Source organism: Cyrtonyx montezumae, unplaced genomic scaffold, assembly GCF_038088225.1.
Source record: "Cyrtonyx montezumae isolate F1298 unplaced genomic scaffold, pur_monq_1.0 scaffold_51, whole genome shotgun sequence".
Classification (NCBI taxonomy): domain Eukaryota; kingdom Metazoa; phylum Chordata; class Aves; order Galliformes; family Odontophoridae; genus Cyrtonyx; species Cyrtonyx montezumae.
The window spans coordinates 855,339-877,228 of record NW_027072058.1 but is presented as its reverse complement, the minus strand read 5'-3'; the positions used below and the strand labels follow the sequence as shown (position 1 = coordinate 877,228).

General features: G+C 63.5%; 1 protein-coding gene across 3 annotated transcripts; it reads left to right on the top strand.

Moving 5' to 3' along the window:
- The first annotated feature begins 521 nt into the window (after positions 1-521).
- On the top strand, positions 522-16,559 carry MAST3 (microtubule associated serine/threonine kinase 3). 3 transcript variants are annotated; one of them, XM_065748716.1, is made up of 28 exons: positions 522-560; positions 2,327-2,358; positions 7,209-7,297; positions 7,445-7,517; positions 7,654-7,674; positions 8,075-8,153; positions 8,390-8,547; positions 9,476-9,551; positions 9,855-10,064; positions 10,144-10,245; positions 10,327-10,459; positions 10,879-10,946; positions 11,025-11,110; positions 11,307-11,515; positions 11,717-11,855; positions 11,946-12,078; positions 12,161-12,326; positions 12,443-12,544; positions 12,709-12,831; positions 13,098-13,207; positions 13,312-13,466; positions 13,593-13,813; positions 13,954-14,154; positions 14,235-14,461; positions 14,553-14,675; positions 14,800-14,936; positions 15,119-15,300; positions 15,395-16,559. In XM_065748716.1, exons 1-28 carry the CDS (start codon positions 522-524, stop codon positions 16,270-16,272), a joined length of 4,272 nt encoding a protein of 1,423 aa, XP_065604788.1. In that variant the 3' UTR covers positions 16,273-16,559. The 3 variants fall into 3 exon arrangements, with proteins under 3 accessions (XP_065604788.1, XP_065604787.1, XP_065604789.1); XM_065748715.1 differs by lacking the exons at positions 522-560; positions 2,327-2,358 and adding an exon at positions 4,395-4,564; XM_065748717.1 differs by lacking the exons at positions 522-560; positions 2,327-2,358; positions 7,654-7,674 and adding an exon at positions 4,395-4,564.
- The last annotated feature ends 5,331 nt before the right edge of the window (positions 16,560-21,890 follow it).

Here is a 21,890-nt window from a genome sequence, read left to right as displayed (position 1 = left end):
AGCTGTGCAGTGCCATGCTGTGCCAAACGGAGCTGTGCTGTGCCATGCTGTGCCAAACGGAGCTGTGCCGTGCCATGCTTCTCCAAACCAGGCTGTGCTGTGCTGGGCTGTGTTGTGCCAACTGAACTGTGCCAAACTGAGCTGTGCCGTGCCATACTGTGCCAAATGGAGCTGTGCTGCGCTGTGCCATGCTGCTCCAAACCATGCTCTGCAGTTCTGTGTTGTGCCAAACTAAGCCGTGCCGTGCAATGCAGTGCCGTGCCATGCCGACCTGTGCTGAGCTGGGCGGTGCAGGACCTGGCCAGCCCTTACTGTGCCGGACCACCCGGGGGGGGGGGGGAAGGGACCACCGTGCTCCCCTCCCCGTGCCCTGCACTGCCCGCCCCGCTCGCTGCCGCCCCCGCGCCGTGCCGTGCCGTGCCGTGCCGTGCCGTGCCGTGCCGTGCCGTGCCGGGGCCGCTGGGCGGCGCACCGGGAGCACCGGGCGGAGCGGGAGCTGCGGGAGGCGGCGGCGCGGCGGCATGGACGAGTCCAGCATCCTGCGGCGGAGGGGGCTGCAGGTGAGCGGCGGGGGAGGGGGGAGCGGGGCTGTGCGGGGTGGGGGGAGCGCCGGGTGGGTGCCGGGGGAGGGGGAGTGGGCGTCCGCGTGTGTTAGATGTGGGTGCGCAAAGGGTGGGTGCTCGGTGAGTGCGTGTGAAAGCGGGTGCTGTGCGTGCGGGGGGAGAGGGTGCTGCGGGTGGGAGTGGGGTGCGGTGTCGGCTGCGGGAGCGGTCCCAGCTGTGGGTGCCGGGGGCACAGGGCCGTGCGGGGGGGCTTCGCCGGGGGCTCCGTGAGGGCAGCGCGGGTGCCCCATCTCAGTGATGCCCAATCCTTAGCCGACCACGGCCCCGAGGGTTTGCAGCCCTCCGCCCCACTGTGCACCCCGAGGGGTTGCCACCCCCCCACCCCCCCGCCTATCCTGCGCCCACTCCCCCGGACCCACGCTGCCCCTCTCAGGGGGCAGACGGCCGCAGCGGGGGCTCACGCTGAGCCCGAAGCTCTGCGCTGATTTTCCGGGTGACCTCACACCTCCGTCCCCATCTGCAGAGCGGAGCGCAGCCCCCGCGGGCCGTCCCGAGCTGTCGGTGCGGTTGGAGCATGGCACAGTGCTGCCTTCATCCGAGCTGGCAGCTCCCCGGGGCACCGCGCTGCGCTCCTGCGGTGGGGGGCAGTGGGGGGGAAGGGACCCCACAGTAACTGCGGTACCACAGCGCTGCTCTCTGGGGGTCCCTGGGGGGAGCAGCCCCCTGGCTGTGGGTTCAGCTCTCCGCAGGGGGTGGGAAGGGCCTTCTCAAAGCGTTGGGCAGCAGTGCCATCCCCAGCGCTGTCCCCAGTGCCAATGCTGGTGCCGTCCCCGCAGGGAGCATCCGATGGCGTGGCCTTGGGTGTGGGTGGGGGTCCCGGCTGGGGGACGGCAGGGTGAGGGTGCTGGGGGGGGCTTCTGCCCCATGCTGGGGTCCCAAAACCCGGGCATGGGGTCACAGTGTTGCACTGGGGCACCCACACCAACACCACGCATCCACGCCGTCACTGTGCACCCACCCGGGTACCACGCACCCCCCCGCCGCCCCCAGCACCCACAGGCCCCCGCTGCTGAGTCCCTGTGCATCGGGCCGTGATGTCACCCGTTGCCATGGCAACAGTGCTGCATCACTGCGTTGCTGTGCGCCCCAACCCAGGGATTTCCGTGGGGGCAGCGATGCGGGGCGCGGGTACCCCCGGCTACGTGGGGTGCAGAAGTGACAGCAGCTCACTCAGCCCCCACCCGTGGGCGCTGCCAGGTTGGGAATGTGGTTAAGCTGCTTAGAGGGGTGGGGCCGGTGGGCACAGATCGGGGCAGCCCTGGGCATTAGCGGCACATGCAGCAGCCACGTGTGCCAGCGTCCCACGGTCACTACGGCACGCGCCGGCTGCCGGCGCCCGTGGCTCCCGGTGTCTGCTGGGGGGCACGGGGGTGGGCACCCGGTCCCAGCTGCACCGAGGGTCCGGTGCTGCACCGCTGCCCTTTGCCCCTCACGCCACCTGCAAGCAAACAGAAATCTCCCCATCAGATGGAAAAACAAACAGCGTGCAGGACGCCGGCTGCTGCCCACGGCCGGGAGTGGGGGACAGGGACAGGGATGGGGGCACAGCCACCACCCCGGGGCCGCCGCTCTGCCGCCCTGCTGGCCTGGCCGTGGGGGCTGGGAGGGAGCTGTCCCCCTGAGCTGACCCCTCAGCGGGGTCGGTCCGTGCGGTGTCGGTCTGCTCGCAGCTCTGACCCCGCTCGTTGCTCTTCTCGTTGCAGAAGGAGCTGAGTCTGCCGCGCCGAGGAAGAGCGTAAGTCCCCCGAGCTGCCCCGCGTGGGGCGGTGGTGCCACCGGGAGGGCCGCGCTGCTGCCCGCGGGGCTCAGCTGGAGAAGCCCTGGGGTGGTCTCACTGTGCCCAAACCCAGAGTGGGGTCAGAGTGTTTTCCGATGTCAAAGAGACGTGATGCGTGTGTGTAAGGGCGTACTGGGAGGACCGGAGTGCGTGGCCGGGGCCGATCCTGAAGCTGTGCTGAGGCTGCTCGGGGCGCTGTGGGGTCATGAGGGGGTGTAGTGGTGCCACGCTGCCCCTCTGGGGGTGTGGGGCACACGGGTGCTGTGCCGGGGGTGCGCTGGAGGGGGCGCTGGGGCCGTACTGGGGCCGTACTGGAGCTGTACTGGGGCCGTACTGGAGCGGTGCTGCTACGAGCAGACCCTGTACCGCTCCGGGCTGTGCTGGGAGCTCGGGGGCTGCCGTGCCGTGCCGTATCGAACCGTATCAAACCGTATCGAGCCGTATCGAGCCGTGCCGAGCCGCAGGGGCGGGTCCGGGCCCGGCGGGCCGAGCCGTGCTCCCGGCGGTGCCGCCGCTGCCGCCCGCCCGTTGGAGCCGCCCAGCGCAGCGCTGCCGGTGCGGCGGGGGGAGCGGAGCGGAGCGGCGGTGGCAGCGGCATGAAATCGCGGCGGGAGCGGCTGAAGATCCCCGCGCTGACCTTGGAGTGAGTCGGGGAGGGGCTGCCGGCGGCACCGGGCTCGGGCTGATGGCGGCAGCGGTGTCCCCACGTCCCGGACATCCCCACGTCCTGAGCACCCCGAGCATCCCCCCTGCATTCCCTCTCCCCTCCCCCTCCGCCCCCTCCGCACGCACACACCCTGGGCATCCCCTCATCCCGAGCATCCTCTGCTTTCCTGCCTGCTGTGGGTCTCATCTTCCCGCACCCGCATCCCTCGGCCCCAATCCGTGTCCCCTCCATCCCCGTCCCGACATCCCCCCCTCCATCTCCACCCCCTCCTTGCCTCTTGTCCCCCGTTCCCCGCGGTGGTGCCCCGGGGGGGCATTGCCGTGCCCCCAGGCTCCGGGAGCTGCTCACACCATTGCCTTGCAGCCTGTCCCTGAGCAGCCAGAGCCCAACACTGCTGAGCCCCTGCAGCCCCTGCAGCCCACTGCTATCCCTGCACCCCTGGAGGTAAGACCCCAAAGCCAGCCTGCGTGGGGCAGCGAGGTGGGACCCCCACTAAGGGACAGCGTGGGGGTGAGGACGTGGGGTTGGTGGCATCCAGCAGGCCAGGCCCCGTCAGTGTGGGGATTTGGGGGATTTTCAGCCCTGTTTGGTGACGCTGTCCCACGTGGGGTTTGTGCTGGTGATGCACTGGCACCTGACCCACTCACAGTGGGGAAATGAGGCCGGGCACCGGGATCTGTGTCACTGGGTCTTAGCGTGGGGTGTCCCCGGTGCAGCGTGGGAGGGGGGAGTGTGTGGGGTGGTTTGGGTGGACCCCCTGCCTTGAGCGGCCCCACTGTGTGTGAGGAGGAGTGTGGGCACAGTGGGGGCCCCCCCAGGAGTGCCCACACTGCAGCAATGTGAGCTTGAGGCCACTGCACTGGCTGTGGGGGAATGTGTGGTCCCATAATGCATGAGCGGTGGTGGCTGCGTCGCCATTTTGGGGTGATGCCCATCTCCATGGCAACCCGGACCCCATTTTGGGGTGATGCGCCGTCTGTATGAGTAACCCCCAACCCTATTTAGGGGGAGACTCCATTCCTGAAACTCTCCATCAGTCTCTATATCAACCCTGATCACATTCTGGGTTGATACCCACCTCCCTGACAACCCCGGCCCTATTTAGGGTGAAGCCCCGTTCCCTATGCTGCCTTGAACTTCACTTCTGGGGTGATGCCCTCTCTCTCCATCAACCCGACCCCATTTTGGGGCGGCGCCCCATCTCCACGGCAACCCTGACCCCATTTGGTGGAGGTGGGGGGGTACCGCCTCGTTTCTATGGCGACCCCACTCCCCCCATCACCCCTCCGCCCCCCCTATCTGTTCGAGCCGCCGCCCGTTTCCACGGTAACCCCGGTGCGGCGGGGCGGGCCGGGCCGTGCTCGGCGCTGGAGGCGGCCCCGGTGCGGCCCCGCGCGTTCCCGGCTCCGCGATGTCGGACCCGAGCTGCTGGGGAGCGGCGAGCGGCGGCTGCCGGGGACAGAGAGCGGCCGGGGCTCTCCTGCAGCGCTCCAAGAGGTACCGGGGGGGGGGGGGAGGGAAGGGGGGGGCGGAGGAGCGCGGCCTCGGGGTTTGGGAGCGGCTGCGCCGAGGGCTGCGTTGGGGGTGGTTGGTTTTGGGGGGAGGGGTTGGACGGTGGGGGGAGCGTTGGGGGATGTGGATTTCAGGAGGGGGTGCATGGTTTGGGGGGGGGGGTTGCACTGGGGGATGGGTGGCTGGGTGGGGGTGCATTGGGGGGTGCATGGTTTGGGGGTGGGGTTGCAGCAGGGGTTGCACTTGGGGGGGGTGCATGGTTTGCAGGGAGGGGCTTGCAGTGGGGTGCTCTGCTGAGGGGTGTGCACTGCCATTGCAATCTGTTGGTGCTTTGTTTGGGGGTCTGCGCGTGGGTGACACCCCGGGGATGAACGAGGGGGGTTGCACTGTGTTCCACACCCCCACGGGGTTTGGTTTCGGCGAGGGGGGGAGAGGTTGTGCCAAGATTTGCACCCCCGGGGTGCGTGGCTTGGGGCTCTGTGTGCATGCAGGGGGAGGGGCACTGCTCAGAGCCGGGTGAGGGTCTGCACGACACCAGGGAGCATCCTCAGAGCTGTGGGTGTGGGTACCACGATGCCGTGGGCAGGCAGTGGGGCATGGCTGCTGTTCCAGGTGTGAAACCCACAGCTGAAGCGGCGCTCATTGCAGTGTGGGGGCCGAGGGGGGGTGTTCCCATGGTGGCTGTGTCGCAGCACGGTGTGGGATGCAGCGTGGGGCCGTGGTTGCTGGGTGAACGGCTCCAGGCGCAGTGGGGCTGCACGTGCCAGCCAGCCCCATGGCGCTGAGGGTTTTGCTCTTTGTTCACTGGGGTTCCTGAACCCCCGTGGAGGAGTGGCCCGGCATGCAGGACGTGCAGGCTGTGGTTGGGAGGGGGTGAGAGCACTGCTGCTCCTCGAGCAGCGATGGGAAACGGTGGCACAGGGCCACGGGGCTGAGCTGTGATGTGAGGCTGGCACTTCAGGCTGCTTTATGTCAGTGCAAATAAAGAAATGAACGTGGGCCCGAATCAGGAGGGTCTGGGGTTGTGTTGTCCCGTTCTGCAGCTCCACACAGCCACGCTCGGTGCAACCACACGTTGTGGTGGAGCAGAAATCACACTGCACAGCGGTGTGGGAACACGGGGCACAGCTTTCTGCTCCAGCATTGCAGTTTGTCACCCTGGGAGTGAATCTTCCCAGCCCGAGGGCACAGCAGCACACGGCACTTCCCCAGCACAGCGAGGTCACGAGAGCCGTGCTCCGGTTTGGGAGCCCTCTGGCTCTGCTGTCCTGCCACGCTGTGCTGTGATCTCTCCCCACATGCACTGCGTTGCCCCACAGCCCCCGTAGCTCTCCCCATCCCTCTCAGCATCCCTGCATCCACTGCTTGGCTGGGCAGTGCAGGATCTGCTCCCAGCCCCGGGATCCCAGCTGCCATCCCACCCCACCCCAGCTGCCACCCCAGCCCACCCCACATCCTTTGGCACAGTTTGGGGCCGTGGGGACGTGTGTCCCCACACACAGTGGCTCTGACTGCGATTTTCCACTCCATTTTTGGTAAAAATGGACCCGGTGCACAATCAGCGCTGGGGGCACCGGCGGCAGCGCAGCTCCTGGCTCCTGCACAGCAACGGGAGGGTCGGGGTGCACGGGGGGACGGTGCCCGGGAGGGTCGGGGTGCACGGGGGGACGGTGCACGAGCAGAGCAGTGGTGCAAGATGGTCGTTGCAGCACGAGGGTGGAGCGCGCGGAAACAGGAAACGGCCTCTGCCCGTGTCACCGTTCCTGGAACTCGCTTGGCTGAAGGTTTGGTTTCGTTTCCAACATGACAGCTCCAAACGCAGCGTGCGGGGCTGCGGGTGCTGGCCCCGGGCATCCGCTGCAGGGGGAGGATGAGCGGATCGCGGTGCGGGAGCAGAGGGGCGGGCGGAGCTGCTGCACCGAGGGGAGGATGCGAAAAAGAGAGCGTTTCTGACGCAGGGTTTGCTCGCTTGCCGGGGCTGCTCCCACGAACCGCGGCGTGACCCGACTGCTCCACCCGCGGCTCTCAGAGGCGCTGACGTTTCGTGGGGATGCGGCCGCGGTGCGGCACTGAGAGCCCACGCGGCTCACTCGTGTGAACACAAGATGCTCTGCACGGGGGTGCTCCCACTCAGCAAAGTGAAGGGGAGCTCCAGGGGGACCGAGGGGTTCTGTGGGCTGCAGTGGGATCGTGGAGCGGGGATGGGGGCTTCGGGGCTGTGTCCCCCCCCCTTGGGTATGGGGAGTTTAGGGGCTGTGGGAACTGAGGCTGTTTTCCACCCCACGCAGCAGGGCTGGCACGGCCCGGAGCAGCTTGGCATTTCCATCGCTTCCTCCTTTTAGATCCTTTTTTCTATTCTTGCCCAACGGCCTGCATGCATCTTTCCTCCCCACAGGCCAAAACCAGAAGTGGGACCTGGACGAGACGATTGAGCTCCAAAAATAACCCCGGCAGCCCCTCTGTGCCGTGCGGGGGACGTGCTCCTCCTGGGGGCAGGACATCTGTAATCGATGTGCTGACATCAGCCGCGTCCCCTCGCTGCCAGCAGAGCTGCCCATGTCCCAGCCTGACCAGCCCTGCCCACCTTCCACTTCCCCAAATGAATCCCATTTTCTTTCCCCTTTTCCAGCTGCCGAAGCAGCAACAGGAAGAGCCTGGTGGTGGGGACCCCATCTCCAACCCTCTCGCGCCCTCTCTCTCCGCTCTCAGTGCCCACAGGTGAGGGCAACGCCGAGCATCACCCAGGGTCACCCCAGGGAGGGACCCATGGCACTGCCCGGGCGGTGGTGGCTTTTCCAAGAGGGATGAGGGGTGGCTGAGGGGACGCTGTGCACACGCTGAGCCCCATTCTCCCTCTCCCCTCAGCTGGGAGCAGCCCCTTGGACAGCCCTCGTAACTTCTCAGCCAGCACCTCCGTCAACTTCCCCTTCGCCCGCAGGTGAGCTGAGCATCCACAGCCCACAGGTCGGGGCTCTCCTGTCGCTCTTCACTATTGTTTTTCTTCCCCCCCCCCCAATTTCTGCTCCTGTTCTGATTTCCACGCTGCTGTGCCCGCGGGTCCTGCCGTCCTGCAGCCACGCTCCTCGCACCGACAGGCAAGTGCTGGGGGACAGAAGGGCTCCTCCCAAACCTGCAGTGCTCTCACCCACCCATAGATCGGCTCACAGAACCGAGCTGCAGGCTTGGTTTTCATCGTCACGCCCGAAGCGCAGCATAAAGCCAATTGGGAGCTCTCCATAGCAGCAGCCAGCACACGGCCTGCCCTGCTCTGTGCTGTGCTGTGTGCAGGGAGCAGTGCTGTGACCTCCTCGGGCACCTGGCCCAGAGGAAGCATTCGCCTCCGTGCCTTCCTGTTTACTGCCCGCTCCCATCCCCGTGCGCTTCCCACGTGGTCCTGAGAAAGTCCTCTCCCCCGTCCCTGTGGCTCTGGGGTCATTCCTGTGTTGGCATTCACCTGCTTTTCCCGCTGTGCCACAGACGTGTTTTTGCTTGCAGGGCTGATGGCAGGAGGTGGTCACTGGCTTCACTCCCCTCGTCTGGCTATGGGACCAACACCCCCAGCTCCACCGTCTCGGTAAGGGGCACTCCCCGTTGCCTTCTTGGCCATGTGCAGAAGAGTGAGAGCTGCCCAGGCTGCGATGGGGGTCTGTGTACAGAGGCTGTGTTGGGTCCCATCCCACACAGAGCTCTGCAGTGCCGCCCATCAGTGTTTCCAACCTACCACGTATCTCAAAGCAGCTTCTCCTGGAGGCTTTGCTGCCTCCCACCCCGACCCATCTCCTGACTGCCCACATGTGTCCTTCCTTCCAGTCATCCTCATCCTCCCAGGAGCGGCTGCACCAGCTGCCATACCAGCCCACCCCCGATGAGCTGCATTTCCTCTCCAAACACTTCCGCAGCACCGAGAGCGTCACGGACGAGGAGGGGCGGCACTCCCCCTGCCTGCGCCCGCGCTCCCGGAGCCTCAGGTACAGGCAGCACCCGACCCCATCCTGGTTGCCTCTCCTCGTGAGCTGTTCGGTGACTTCAGGCCCTGCTTGGCCGTACCCGCAGCGCTGACCCTGATGCAGCTTTTTCCCTGGCAGGGGTAGTGCTAAAACTCCATGCCTTTGCAGGCTGGGCTCTGCTTTTCAGCAGCACGTGGCTGCTGCGGTGTCAGGGGATGCTGAAGAGCGAGAGTCCATGGGCTGAGCTTGGAGAAAGTGGGATTTGTTGTAAAATAGCCCTTTTGTGCCACGAGCACTTAGCGAGCTGTCCGTGCAGGAGGCCTCTTCTGAAAGTTCCCATGCCCGCTGCGGGGCAGCGGGGTTTGGTTGGGCTCTGTGCTGTGGGCTGCCAGGAGGGCCATCCCAGCCCTGCAGGATGGATGCGGATGCTCTCACACCCATGGTTGGCTGCAGCCCGGGCACCCCTCCGGTGGCTGCGCTGTTGTCGTCTGTGTCCCGGACATCACGGCAATGGCTGAAGCAGAAATCGTGGCGTGAGAGGAAGCGGTGGATGAGCTCACTGGTGGAAGCCAAGTGACTAATGCAGCACTGGTGGCCTGGGCTCCAAATGCCAGAGGCTTTGCCGGGAGAGCTGGGTCTGCAGGATGCCAGCACTCCTCGGCCCTGTAAGAACAGCTGGCAGCCTCTGCGTGGGGTGGAAACAGCAAAGCTACAGAAGGAGAGAGCTGCCCCTGGTGGAGGGGTGCGGTGGGGGACCCCAGGACAGTCTGTCCACACAGACAATCCCAGTGCTGCCAGAAGTCCTGGCCCAAGGCTGACAGCAATGCTTGCTCTAACAGCTCGTGACATGGGAACAAGGAGCTCCTCCGGGGGCAGGAGCTGTTGGCATGCTTGTAAATGCTTTGGATTCATAACTCACCAGGCTTTTCCTCCCTTCTCCTCCCCGCAGCCCTGGGCGGACGGGAGGAACGTTTGATAATGAGGTCGTGATGATGAACCATGTCTACAAGGAGCGGTTCCCCAAGGTAGTGGCCGTGGTGGGGGTGGCAGTGTCGGTGTCCCTGTGACACCGGGCAGCTTCTGCAGGAAAAACACTTCTCTGAGCTGGAACACAGAATGCGTGAACAGATATGGGGGTGCTGGGGGTGTCTGGAGACGTGGGAGCGAACTGCGTGGTTCTGCAGCATTCTCTGGAGACCTTGTGGGGCACGTGCAGGCAGTGGGAGTGGGGTCTGGAGGCACACGGGGAGGTTGGGGCTGCGGGAGGTGGCAGCACGAGGCAGAGGGCGCAGGGACACCCCAGCATCACCATCCCTCCTGCTTCGCAGGCTACAGCACAGATGGAGGAGCGTCTGCAGGACACGATCAGGACCTTCTCTCCCAGCAGCACTCTGCCTCTGGCTGACGGGGTGCTGGGCTTCATCCACCACCAGATCATCGAGCTGGCTCGCGACTGCTTGGCCAAATCCCAGGGGGCCCTCATCACTTCTCGCTACTTCATGGAGCTGCAGGAGAAGCTCGAGAAGATGCTGAGAGATGTGAGTGGGGGCAGTCCTGTGCTCGGTGCCGTCTCCTGACACCGTTGGTGACTTCTGGTTTCTGTCCCCTTCCCGGCAGGCTCAGGAGCGTTCGGAGAGCGAGGAAGTGAAGTTCATTGACCAGCTGGTGAGGAAGCTGCTGATAATCATCTCCCGTCCTGCTCGCCTTCTGGAGTGCCTGGTGAGATGCAGCAGCAGTCCTGCAGTGCTCAGAGGGAAGCTTTGGCTTTGCTCCCTGACCACGCTTGGCTTTCCCCACCAGGAGTTTGACCCCGAGGAGTTCTATCACCTCCTGGAAGCCGCAGAGGGACACGCCAAAGTTGGCCAGGGCATAAAGACTGACATTCCCCGCTACATCATCAGCCAGCTGGGGCTTGTCAAGGACCCACTGGAGGGTAGGAGGTGGCTGGGCAGGGTCTGCGGGGCCGTGGGTGCTGGGGCTGTGGCAGCAGGCTGACAGCCAGGCCTGCAGCCAGCCCGGCATCCCTCCTTACCGCTCCCAGCGTGGTCAGCAAAGCAGATTAATGGGAAGAACACTTAATCCATTGGAAGCCAAAGCTTTGGGGGAAACCGTAATCCCCGAGGGACACTATGGGGAACGACTATGGGAAAAAGGGAATTATGTAAACGTTGGCCTCGTGCTTAACCTCCTAATGCCATGACCTGAATTTCTGCGTGCGATAGCTTGCAGCGGGCATGCAGTGAAACCCCAAATGGGACCCCAGTGTGGGAGGGCAGGCGGTGGCCAGGGGGTCCCTTGGGCACAAGGGGCTGTGAGCAGGACAGATGTGAATCTGGCTCCTGTCCCCCACAGAGATGGTCCAGATGGACCACTTCGACAGTGGGAACACCATCACCCCTGAGAACGACGACGCCTGCGAGGTGAGCGCGGCCCCACAGAGCCCTGTGCCGCTTCCATCCTGCTGGCAGCACACATCAAACCCTTGCGTGTCCCCTCAGAGCCAGCCGGCAGTCAGTGCTCCTCGGAGGAAGCCCTGCGAGGGCGACTTTGAGACCATCAAGCTGATCAGCAACGGAGCCTACGGGTGAGCTGACCCCGCACACCGTCCTGCTCCGCAGCTCGTATTTCCACTGCCTCCTCCTGCAAACATCTCCAAAGCCCATCGGCGCGGCACCTGCCCCTTTCTGACCCTACCTGCTGCCTGTCTGAGCTCTGCAGTGCTGTGGGGTTGTCCCGGAGGTTGTGGCACAGTTCTGAGGTCTGGCTGCTCTCCCTCCTAGGGCCGTGTACCTGGTGAGGCACAGGGAGACGCGGCAGCGCTTTGCCTTGAAGAAGATCAACAAGCAGAACCTCATCCTGCGGAACCAGATCCAGCAGGTGTTTGTGGAGAGGGACATCCTCACTTTCGCGGAGAACCCCTTTGTGGTCAGCATGTTCTGCTCCTTCGAGACGAAGCGACACCTCTGTATGGTGATGGAGTACGTGGAAGGTGAGGAGGGGGCCTGGGGACGTCAATGGCATCGGCGGGGGCGAGAGGAGGGGCCCCCAGGAGCACTGAGGATGCCATCCTGATCTCTGGGGAATGGATGGAAGCACTTCGGTCATCCCGGATCCCACCTCGATGGAGGTGGTGGCCGTCCTCCTCCAGGTGAACATGTCTGCCCTGCACTCAGCAGCAGTGTTTCCACAGGTGGGGACTGTGCCACATTGCTGAAGAACATGGGCCCACTGCCCGTGGACATGGCAAAGATGTACTTTGCCGAGACTGTGCTGGCACTGGAATACCTCCACAACTACGGCATCGTGCACCGTGACCTCAAACCTGACAAGTGAGGGCACTGGGACCCACCGAGGGCATGGGCTGGACTGGGAGCCAGTGGGTCCCGGCCAGAGGCAGTGAGGTGGTGCCTTCCTTGCAGCCTGCTCATCACCTCCATGGGCCACATCAAGCTGACGGACTTCGGGCTGTCCAAGATTGGCCTGATGAATATGACCACCAACCTCTACGAGGGGCACATGGAGAAGGACACCAGGGAGTTCATGGACAAGCAGGTACGAGGGCGGTCACGGGGAGCCAGAAGCTGCTTGGTTGCACAGGTTGTTGCACAGGTGCCAGCATCTGGTTGGAACGCAGGTGTGTGGCACGCCGGAGTACATCGCGCCCGAAGTCATCCTCATCCAGGGCTACGGGAAGCCTGTCGACTGGTGGGCCATGGGCATCATCCTGTACGAGTTCCTGGTGGGCTGTGTCCCCTTCTTCGGGGACACCCCCGAGGAGCTCTTCGGGCAGGTGATCAGTGGTGAGTGCTGCTCACTTTGCTCGTCCCCTGCCCCCCAGAGCCCCTCGGCCCCACGCCAGCCCCATCCTCAGCTCCCAGCACGGGACGGCTCTGTGTCACCTCCCCTTCTGCTGCAGATGAAATCATGTGGCCAGAGGGCGATGAGGCCCTTCCTGCTGATGCTCAGGACCTGATCACACGGCTGCTGAGGCAGTGCCCTCTCGAGCGCCTGGGCACCGGTACGTGTGCCGGGGGCAGCAGGTGGGGCTCAGGATGGGTCCAGGCCGAGCAGAGCCAAACCATTCCATGGTTCTGTGATGGGCTTGCATGTGACCGAAGCTGAAGGGTGTCCTGCAGTACTAAGGACACTTGGACGCCCTGATGTGGGTTTCCCTGCCTGCAGGGGGTGCACACGAGGTGAAGCACCATGCCTTCTTCCTCCACTTGGACTGGAACGGGCTCCTGCGGCAGAAAGCAGAGTTCATCCCTCAGCTGGAGTCAGAGGACGACACCAGCTACTTTGACAGTGAGGCCACCCCCGTCCCCTTACCCCTGCCATCCTTTGTCCCCACCACAGGAAGGATGCTGCAGCAGGAGATGAAAATCTCCTGGGTGAAGCTGGTCGCCCTGAGCTAAGTCACAATAACAGATGTAATTCTGTTTCCAGACTGCTCAGCCTCTGGGAAAGCATTGCATTCTTCTCCCAAAGCGTGTGTGGGTTTTGGGGCCGGGCTGTCAGCCACGACACACCTCCACGTCCCATCCCCTCACCTCTGGGGCTTTTGCTTTCAGCTCGATCCGAGAGGTACCGCCACTTGGACTCAGAGGACGAAGAGACCAACGACGAGGAATCATCTGTGGAGATTGGCCAGTTCTCCTCCTGCTCCCACCGCTTCAGCAAGGTGCTCAGATCTGTCCCCTGAGACCGCAGTGGGGTGGGTGGTGGCAAGGTGCCCACCCTGCGAGCCCTACTCCTGCTGCATTCCAACCACTCGCTGTACCCCAGGTGTACAGCAGCTCCGAGTACCTGGCCACGCACTCCAACCTCAGCCTCTCCTCCTCTGACCGGAGCCACAGCGAGGACAAGGAGGACAGGGCAGAGCGGTGGGACCGCCACTCGGGCGACGAGGACAGGACCCGGCCATCGGGCACAGAGCCCCGGTGAGTGCTGAGACATGGATTAACACGAGCTGCTGTGGGTGAGACGTGTGCAGGGGTGTGGGGGGGATCCAGCACCGCCTCCTCAACCTTGTGCTGATGCTCTGAGCCCCCTGCTCCCTCCTGCAGGCTGCGGTCCTGGACGTCCTGCAGCTCCACGCCGTACACTGCTCAGCACGAGCGCAGCCGCAGCCCTGCTGCCCTGACCAGCACGTACAGCCTGGACACCATGCCCAAGTTTGCCTTCTCCTCAGAAGATGAAAGCCCTTGTGTGGCCCCAGCCAAGCCGGAGCGACCCAAATTTGTGCTGGGAGATCCTGACTCTGGGGTGAAGACCTCATCGTTGTCTGGTGCGTGGGTTCTGGGGGCAACCAGGTTCCCTAGCAGCGTGAGCTGTCTTCTCCATGCCCTCCTGCACCCTGAAGAAGGTCCAAAGGGCCACCTCCGTCCTTGGCCATTTCACCTCCCCCTTCCTCCTCCCTTTGTGCAGCTGATCTTGTCAGCCTGAACCGCATTCGCCTGCGGAGCAACAGCACTGGCACCAAGAACTCAGCTCCGCGGGGCTTGGAGCCGGGCAGCAGCCGCCGGCTGAGCAGCCAGAGGGACGGCGTGGAGAAGCCAAGAGCTTCGCCGGGCAGCAGGGTGCCCAAATCCGCCTCTGTCTCAGCCCTGTCCCTCATCATCACATCAGGTTTGTGGCAACCTCCTGTGGCCACGCTGGCTGCTGTGTGGCTTCCCAGGAACAAGCCATCTCCTTCTTTCTCCTCGCAGACGACTTCAGCAGCGGAGCCCTCATGAGCCCCATCTCCCCTCACTCGCTCTCCTCCAACCCCTCTTCCCGTGACTCGTCCCCGAGCCGGGATTCCTCCCTGGCCATCACCAGCCTGCGGCCCCCCATCATCATCCACAGCTCAGGCAAGAAGTACGGCTTCACACTGCGTGCCATCCGCGTGTACATGGGGGACAGCGACGTCTACACTGTGCACCACATGGTCTGGGTGAGCAGCCCGGGGATCGGTGACACTGATGGGACACAAGGGTGGGAGACACGGGCCGTGTCCAAACAAATCCATGTCCTTTCCATTCCAGAGCGTGGAAGAAGGGAGTCCTGCCCAGGAAGCAGGGCTGAGAGCGGGCGATCTCATCACACACGTGAACGGGGAGTCGGTGCTGGGCCTGGTGCACCGGGATGTCGTGGAGCTGCTGCTGAAGGTAGGTGCTCGCCCTGCTGCGACGCGCTTGGGACCTGCATCACCATGGGAACCGGTGCATCAAGCACAAGTTGGACTCTGGTGCTGGAGTGCAGCACGCTCAGAGAGCCCTCTTCTGTGCACAGAGTGGCAACAAGGTCGCCCTGAGGACCACTGCCCTGGAGAACACCTCCATTAAAATCGGCCCTGCCCGGAAAAACAGCTCCAAGACAAGGATGGCCCGAAGGAGCAAGAAGAGCAGGAAAAGGGACAGCCAGGACAGGTGGGCACGTGTGTCCTGGATGTCCTGGAGCTGGAGTGCAACCAGGAAGGGGCGGCTGCTTTGGTTCTGCAGTGCTGCAGTGCTCACACCCTGTGTGGGTCTGCTGGCTCCGTGCCTCCGGGCAGCATCCCTGCCTGTTGCTGCTGTGACAAATCTTCCCATGCCTTTTCTTCCCTCCCCAGGAGGAAATCCCTTTTCAAGAAGATCTCCAAGCAGTCGACGGTCCTGCACACCAGCCGCAGCTTCTCCTCCGGCCTCCACCACTCGCTGTCTTCAAGTGAGAGCCTCCCAGAGTCCCCTACGCACAGCCTGTCCCCGGGCCCCACGCCGCCCTGCCGCAGCCCCGCTCCGGACCTGCCCCCAGGTACTGTGGCCAACACAGCCGGGCCCGGGATGCAGCGCTTTGGGGCCGGTGACGTCCCCGGTAGTGCCTCCTCTCTCTCCCTTTTCTGTGGCAGATGCGGTGTCCCCGCAGAGCACCTCTCCCTCCTCCAGCACCCCCACGTCTCCGGCCGGCCACGTGCGGCCCAGCACCCTGCACGGGCTGGCCCCCAAGCTGGGCGGTCAGCGCTACAAGGTGGGACGCCGCAAGTCCACCAGCAGCATCCCGCCCTCGCCCCTGGCCTGCACACCCTCCTGCGCCCCGCGGCCCACGTCCCCGCAGAGGTCCCCTTCCCCTCTGCTGCCCGGGCACCCCAAAAGCACCCATCCCTTCCAAGGCAAGACGCTGTCCCCCCCCACCATCGTGCGGCAGGGGCCGCGGCCACGCAGCGCCGAGTGCCCCCGCTCCCCCCTCCTCAAGCGCGTGCAGTCGGCGGAGAAGATGGCGTGGGCAGAGAAGAAGAGCGTGGGCAACCGCAAGCTGGGGCTGGAGATGTGTGCACGGGACGGGACTGGGGAGGTGTTTGGGGAGGGCGACGTGCCCGGCTCGGGGCACCCCGGGGAGCACGGCCACGCGGCAGCCTGGCGGCAGGGAGAGCAGGAGGTGGTGGTGATGCGGCGCCTGAACCTCTCGGAGCGCCGCGACTCCTTCAAGAAGCAGGAGGCGGTGCAAGAGGTCAGCTTCGACGAGCCGGGCAGCGAGGACGGTGCCACGGGGAAGGGCGAGGGCTGCGTGGAGCCCAGGGTCGGCCGCGTGCCGCAGATCGCAGTGCAGGGCTCGGAAGGTGACGAGCAGGAGCCGGTGGGCTGGCAGTGCCAGGGCTCCTACCCGCTGCACCTGCTGGGCTCCGATGGCACTGCTGGCATCGCTGTGCCGTGGCGGGACGGCCGCCGGCAGCACCGGACCTGTGGGGACAGGGCCCCCCCGGGGCTGTCAGCACGGGACGTCCCCTAATTGCCACCGTGGGCACGCTGCTCCGTGGGATCTATGGCACTGCTGCCTGCAGCTGTGGCTTCTGTGCTCCCGGAGAGGGGCTCGAGTTTTTGCAGTGGTGTTCCCCCAGCGATGCACTCGGGATAGAAAGGACTCGATGCGAATACTCAGAACTACTCCAAACTAATTTATTACTTTTATAAGCTAAAAGGCATTGCAGGGCCCGAGCCGTCCCAGCCTTTCCTGTGCGTTTCCAAGCCCCCGTCCCTTGGCACGATGTTTTCTAACCCGAAGAAGCAGCAGCTTTCTTCCACACTCGCTCACCATCAGATGGAAAAGCACCCAAAGGCGTTACGAGGCGGCTCCGAAGCTGAGGGCCCCCTTCTGCAGACAGAGGGGAGGACCAGAAGATCTCGGTGGTCTTCTCTAACCTTTATGATTCTGTGATGTGTATTCGGGGTCACCTCCGTCTCCATACATCCACCCCGGTGCCTCTGTGCTCTGTAGGAAACTCCTCCATCCCGGTGGGCAGCGTGGCAGGGCCGCACGCTTCGCTGTATTAATATGTGGTGGATGGAGAGGTTGTCATGTTGTTTTTACCATTCCGATTTGGAAAGACCCAAAACACCGAGCTCACCCTGCTGGTTGTCTGGGGGGAAAAGCTCACCCAGCCTTGCCGTGCTGGGGCTGCAGCAATTCGATGCAAACCGTGGGCTTTCCGTGTTTGCTGGAGCATCAGGACCCCTTCCCCACTGCGCTCCTTCTCATCTTCAGCCTTGTACCGGCAAAGGGTTTTTCAATGGGAAATGTGATGAAAGCGAGCGGGGCCTCGTGTCGGGAAGGGCCGAGCTCCGGCCTTGCTGTTACCGTTGCGGAGTTTTATGCGGTATTAAATTGTTCCTTGGGACGTGCTGCGGCCTCCTGCAGAAGCGGGGGGGTGGGAAGGGTGGGGGGCGGGGTCCCACGGAGCGCCCACGCCGCGCTCCGGGCGCAGTGCTCAGTTCCACCTCCTGCCGCCAGGGGGCGCCACGGCGCTCTCCCGCACCGCCGCGCGGCGGTTGGCGCCGGTCTCCAGTCGGCTCTTTCCGGAACGATTCGGCCGAGGGGGCGTGGTCCCGATCGCAGCCGGCGGAGCGGGCGAAGGGGCGTGGCCAGCGAGCCTTCGGGGAGGTTCGTTCTTCTTCGACCGCTGTCGGCTCTTTCCGGGGCGGGTTCGGGCCGTTCCGGCGGCGTTCGGGTTCTTTCCCAGGCTGCCGCCGGGCCGGAAGGACGGAGCGGAGCGGAGGAGAGCGGCGGCGGATGGAGGCGGCGGAACGGTGAGCCGGGAACCGGGAGCGGGAACCGGGAGCAGCGGGCGCGGCCTCCTCGGCGCGGGCGGCCCCGGAGCGCTGCGGGCGGGGGGCGGCAGCTGACGGGGCGGGCCCGGTGCTCTCCCCGGGGCCTCTCCCGCAGCTCCGGGCCCCGCGTGCTCCACGTGCCGCTCCTCATCGCGCGTGGGGCGGCGTCCCGGGCCGTGACACGGAGGGGAGCGGGGGATCGGAGCCGGGGGGGGCTCGGGCTGTGCGTGCCGAGCGCGCTTCTGCCGTCCGTGCGCGGCTTTTCCGTCCGGAGCGGCTGTGGGGCCGCGGGGAGCCGGCCCTGGGAGAGCAGAGGGTGGGCACGGTGAGGACGTGTGGCCGAAGCCATCGCTTTCCCGGCCGGGCCCCCGCCCTGCCCTGCTGCTGCATCCCCGGGGCTGGGTTGGCCTCTGCTGCAGTCCCTGCCCCGTCCTTTGTGTGGGACAGCCCGAGCGGTGGTTGGGTTTCTGTGGGGGCTGTTTTGGGATGTCTGTGACCCGTGCTGCCCCTGCGGTTCGTGGCACAGCGGTGCTTTGGGTCTCCTGGCGGTGCTCGCTGCCCCCAAACCGTCCTCTTTAGCTCTTGGCAGCTCTTTTAAGGACGTGGAAAAATCCGTTCTGCCCGTGCTCGGTTCTCACTGGGCAGAAGTTCTGGGTTGGTTGGGAGAGAAACCACAGCTCGCTGGAATGCGGCGGGGAATGGAGCCAGAATGAGCGGCGCTTCGGTGCGAGTGCTGCTGTGTTTACAATAAAAAAGAGTATTTATAATATCGGGGGCTCTCTTAATTCCTCTGAGAGTATCCGGAGCCGCAGCTTGGCGCTGAAGCCGCTCCGTAATGGAAGATAAATGCAGACAGAGGAAGGGACGGTGCGTTCCTCAGGCTGGGAGCTCGTGCATCTCTCTTGTGGTGCCCTCGTAATGTTGTCCTGCTGTCGTGCTTCTGTCTCACCTTTAGGTTACTTGGTGCCGTGCGGAGCTTCAGAGTGCCCTGTGAACTCTGAGCACCACAGGGAACGTGGTTTTAGGCAGCTGGGTCAGCAGAAGCAGACGTAGCTGTTGCGTGCGCTCTGCTTTTTTAGGACTGAGAGGTTTTTAGGGAAATAACCCCAGTGCAGCCACTGCTGGGTTTGCTTCTGGAAAAAAAATCCCAACCCTGAGCTCTTCCCCACGCTTCCAAAGTGGAAATAGTGTGTTCTTGGGGACTGGTGCCAAGGGGCCGTGCAGGGCACGGAGCTGAGCTGTGAGAGCAGGACGCTGCTGCTCTGCTGGCAGCTGCAACTGAGGCATTTCTGGGTGAGAAGAGAGCTGAAAATGACTCTGGCTGCCCCATGCCACGCTGCCTTCAGCAGAAGGAAGGTTTGATCTCGTGGTGTGGGACCTGTTAACGTGTGGGTTTTCATGCAGTTCAGAACTTGATCTGTTTGAGGTTTTTGTCTTTCTTTTCCCCTCGCTGAGGATCAGATGGAAACATCTGAGCTATGTATGCTGCCACGAACGTTCTCCTTTTAAAATGCTTCTGTGCATGCTTCTGCCTCGCTGGAGGGGAAGCAATGTTTCGTCCCACTTCAAGCCAAGCTGCACTTCGAGCCGCACTTGGAACTTGGTTAAAAAGTGCAGGATCCCCATTTTATAAAAGCTGCGATGCTTTTATTTGTGTGCTGGGCACGCACAAAAAGCCTTGTAATGTGTTTTTTGTTTCAGACTGCCGTATTAAACAAAGAAAGTATTGACAGCGGCCAATGAATCGCGGGATTGTTTCTGGGCGCTGAGATAGATTTACCAAGGTATTTAGATGTCTAATGCATGGGATTTTCAGAGGAGCCTGACAAGTGCTCGCCAGCACGGACACACGAGGCTCCTTCCCCGTGAGCAGTGCAGCCCTGGAGATGGGCCCAGCTGAGATGTGCTGGCAAGCTGCTGGCTCGCCCTGGCCCTGCTCCGGAGGTGTGCTCGCAGCAGGCAGGCTCGTGCGTGTCCTGTGCTCTCAGCACTGCCTGCCTCCTCCCAGCTTCTCCTTCCCTCCAAATATCTATCAAAGGGCCCTGGAAGCTGTGTGTTCCCTCCCTCCTTCCCTCCCCAGTCACGGTCTCCTGCTCCCTGTGGAGGTTTCCCGGGCTGTGGTCCCGCACAGCTCAGCTGCCTGCTGGAGGATGGGCACCAGTGTCCCCTGGGTGCTCCCTGCCAGCATGGACTGAGCGCAGGGAAGGCAGGTGAGCTGTGAGCCCAGCCTGGCTCCGATTCCAGAATTTTCCACGTGCTGAGTGCCCTGTCGTGGCGTGGGGAGCTGAGTGGCGTGGAGCCAGGTCTCTGCTTCCCACCGGGGTCCGTCAGCGGTGAGCGAGGTGCTGCAGCAGCTGAGCTGCTCGCCTTGTGCAAGAGCAGGCGCCGGGCTGGAAGGAGCCAGAAGCTGCGGGACCTGCTCCTTGGGAGACACGGTGCTCCGGAGCCTCTTCCCACCCCACCGTGCAGCTCTGCTTTTAAAAGCTACTGAACGAGTTTGCCAGGACTGAGCGTTTTTGTCCTCCCAGCCTCAGTGGCTGCACGGGCTGCTTGCAAGCACCTGGCCTCTGTGCTGGGATCTGAGCCTCGACGCCGGGCAGCTGCTGCATTCAGGCTGTCCCCCCTGCAGGATGGTGGCTCCTCTCCATCAGACCCAGCAGGCAGAGTTCAGAGGGGCGAGGGGCAGGCGTCCCAGCGTGGCCATAAATCTCTCTGAGTGCTCTGGGTTATGAAGTCATATTTTCCTGGCTGGGACTGCTTGGATTCAGGAAGTGTGCTCTGTGCTGGGAGCGTTCTGTGGCTACCGTGCTGGGCTGTGCTGCTTTGCTTTTGAGCACCCCACATCCCGAGGGCCTCCTGGGGAGCTGTGCAGCCCTGTGCTGTGCTTAGAGCTGCAGGGGAGCTCTCCAGCGACCTGGATCAGGCTCAGTCCTGTTCTGCACCAGCTGGAGCCTCCCTGCGTGCGTCCGGCCTCCCCGAGGGTTCTCTGCTCATTCATGGAGGAGGCAGCCTGGCTGGGATGTCTGCCCAGACTCAGGCAGCTAGCACAGGCTCTGGCTCCTGCACAGGTTTTGTGCTCTGCAGCCTTTGTGCCTTTCTTTGTCGAGGCCTCGCAGGGCCGTGCTGGGAGCAGAGGGGCTGCAGAGCTCAGGGTGCAGCCAGCTTCAGAGGGGGGCTCGTGCCACCTCTTCAACCTCCTACTAGCACGCAGATGTGGTAGGAAAGGGGGCTTGTAGCTGCATGTAGCTGGCCCGGGAGGGTTGTTTCAAGTTGCTGCAGATCACAGATGTTAATGCATCTCGCTGAGCCCAGCATGAGGTTGAAGCCGCTTTGGCTTTGCTTGGCGGAGCGTTCATGGGTCACCCAGTGGGCGCAGAAGGCTGTGCTGCTGCCTCGGGGAGCTCTGATGGCTTCCAGATGAGATGTGGCTTTCTGGGCCAGGAAAGCTCAGGCCGTGACCAGGACCTGCAGCCTTCCTATGGCATCAGTGGGGACGCTGGTTCCCAGCTGCCCCCGCAGGCCGTGGCCGCTCTGTGCCTCGTAGGGCCAATCCTCAGCGCTACAGCTCACCCCGAGGGAGGTGAAAATGGCAGGGAGGGCTGGGAAAAGAGGACGTGCTGGCTGGTGGGAATGCCCCAGCTCACGCAGCCCTTGAGCAGCGTGTTACAACCCAGGTTTGTTCTTTTGGGTGGCTTTCTGGGCTGGGCAGGCGGCCTGTTCTTCAGTTTCTCTGTTTGAATAGCTTAAAGGCAGTTAGCAGCTCTAAGCAGATTTGAAGGCTTCTGAAGGTGCTTTTATTTTTAACCCCTCTCGCCTCCATCTCTGAAGAAGCTGTGCCTGTGTCGCCTGTGCTTAATGCTGCTGCTTTTCAATAAGAGTTCAGAAATTCACTTTGCTCAGAGCAGAGCTTTGAAGTGCTGCTCTGTGGGAATGGCAGAGCGTCTTGAAAGCCTTCCCCTGGGAGCTCGGTTAACCTACATTTGTGGGCAGCTACCTTCAGAAAGTGTCTTGGTGGGGAACTGCATGGGGAGATGTAAAGGTGAACTGTGAAATTTAAGCAGTTTAACAAGAAAAGGTTAAATCTGTTTGTTTTGCTCCTGTTCAGGGCCTCCAGCTGGTGGCTGCGGGGTCACCCTTTTCTGTATGCAGGAGTCCCTGCATAAAGGCTGTTTTGTCCCACTTGTTGTCTTCTTGTTTGCATAAGTGCTGTGAAGAGAGCAAGCTGAGGAAACAGAAGTGAGCCTCTTTAAGATGCAGAGCTGGTGCCTGAGTGTGGCAGAGAGGAGGCATCCGCTGTGCACA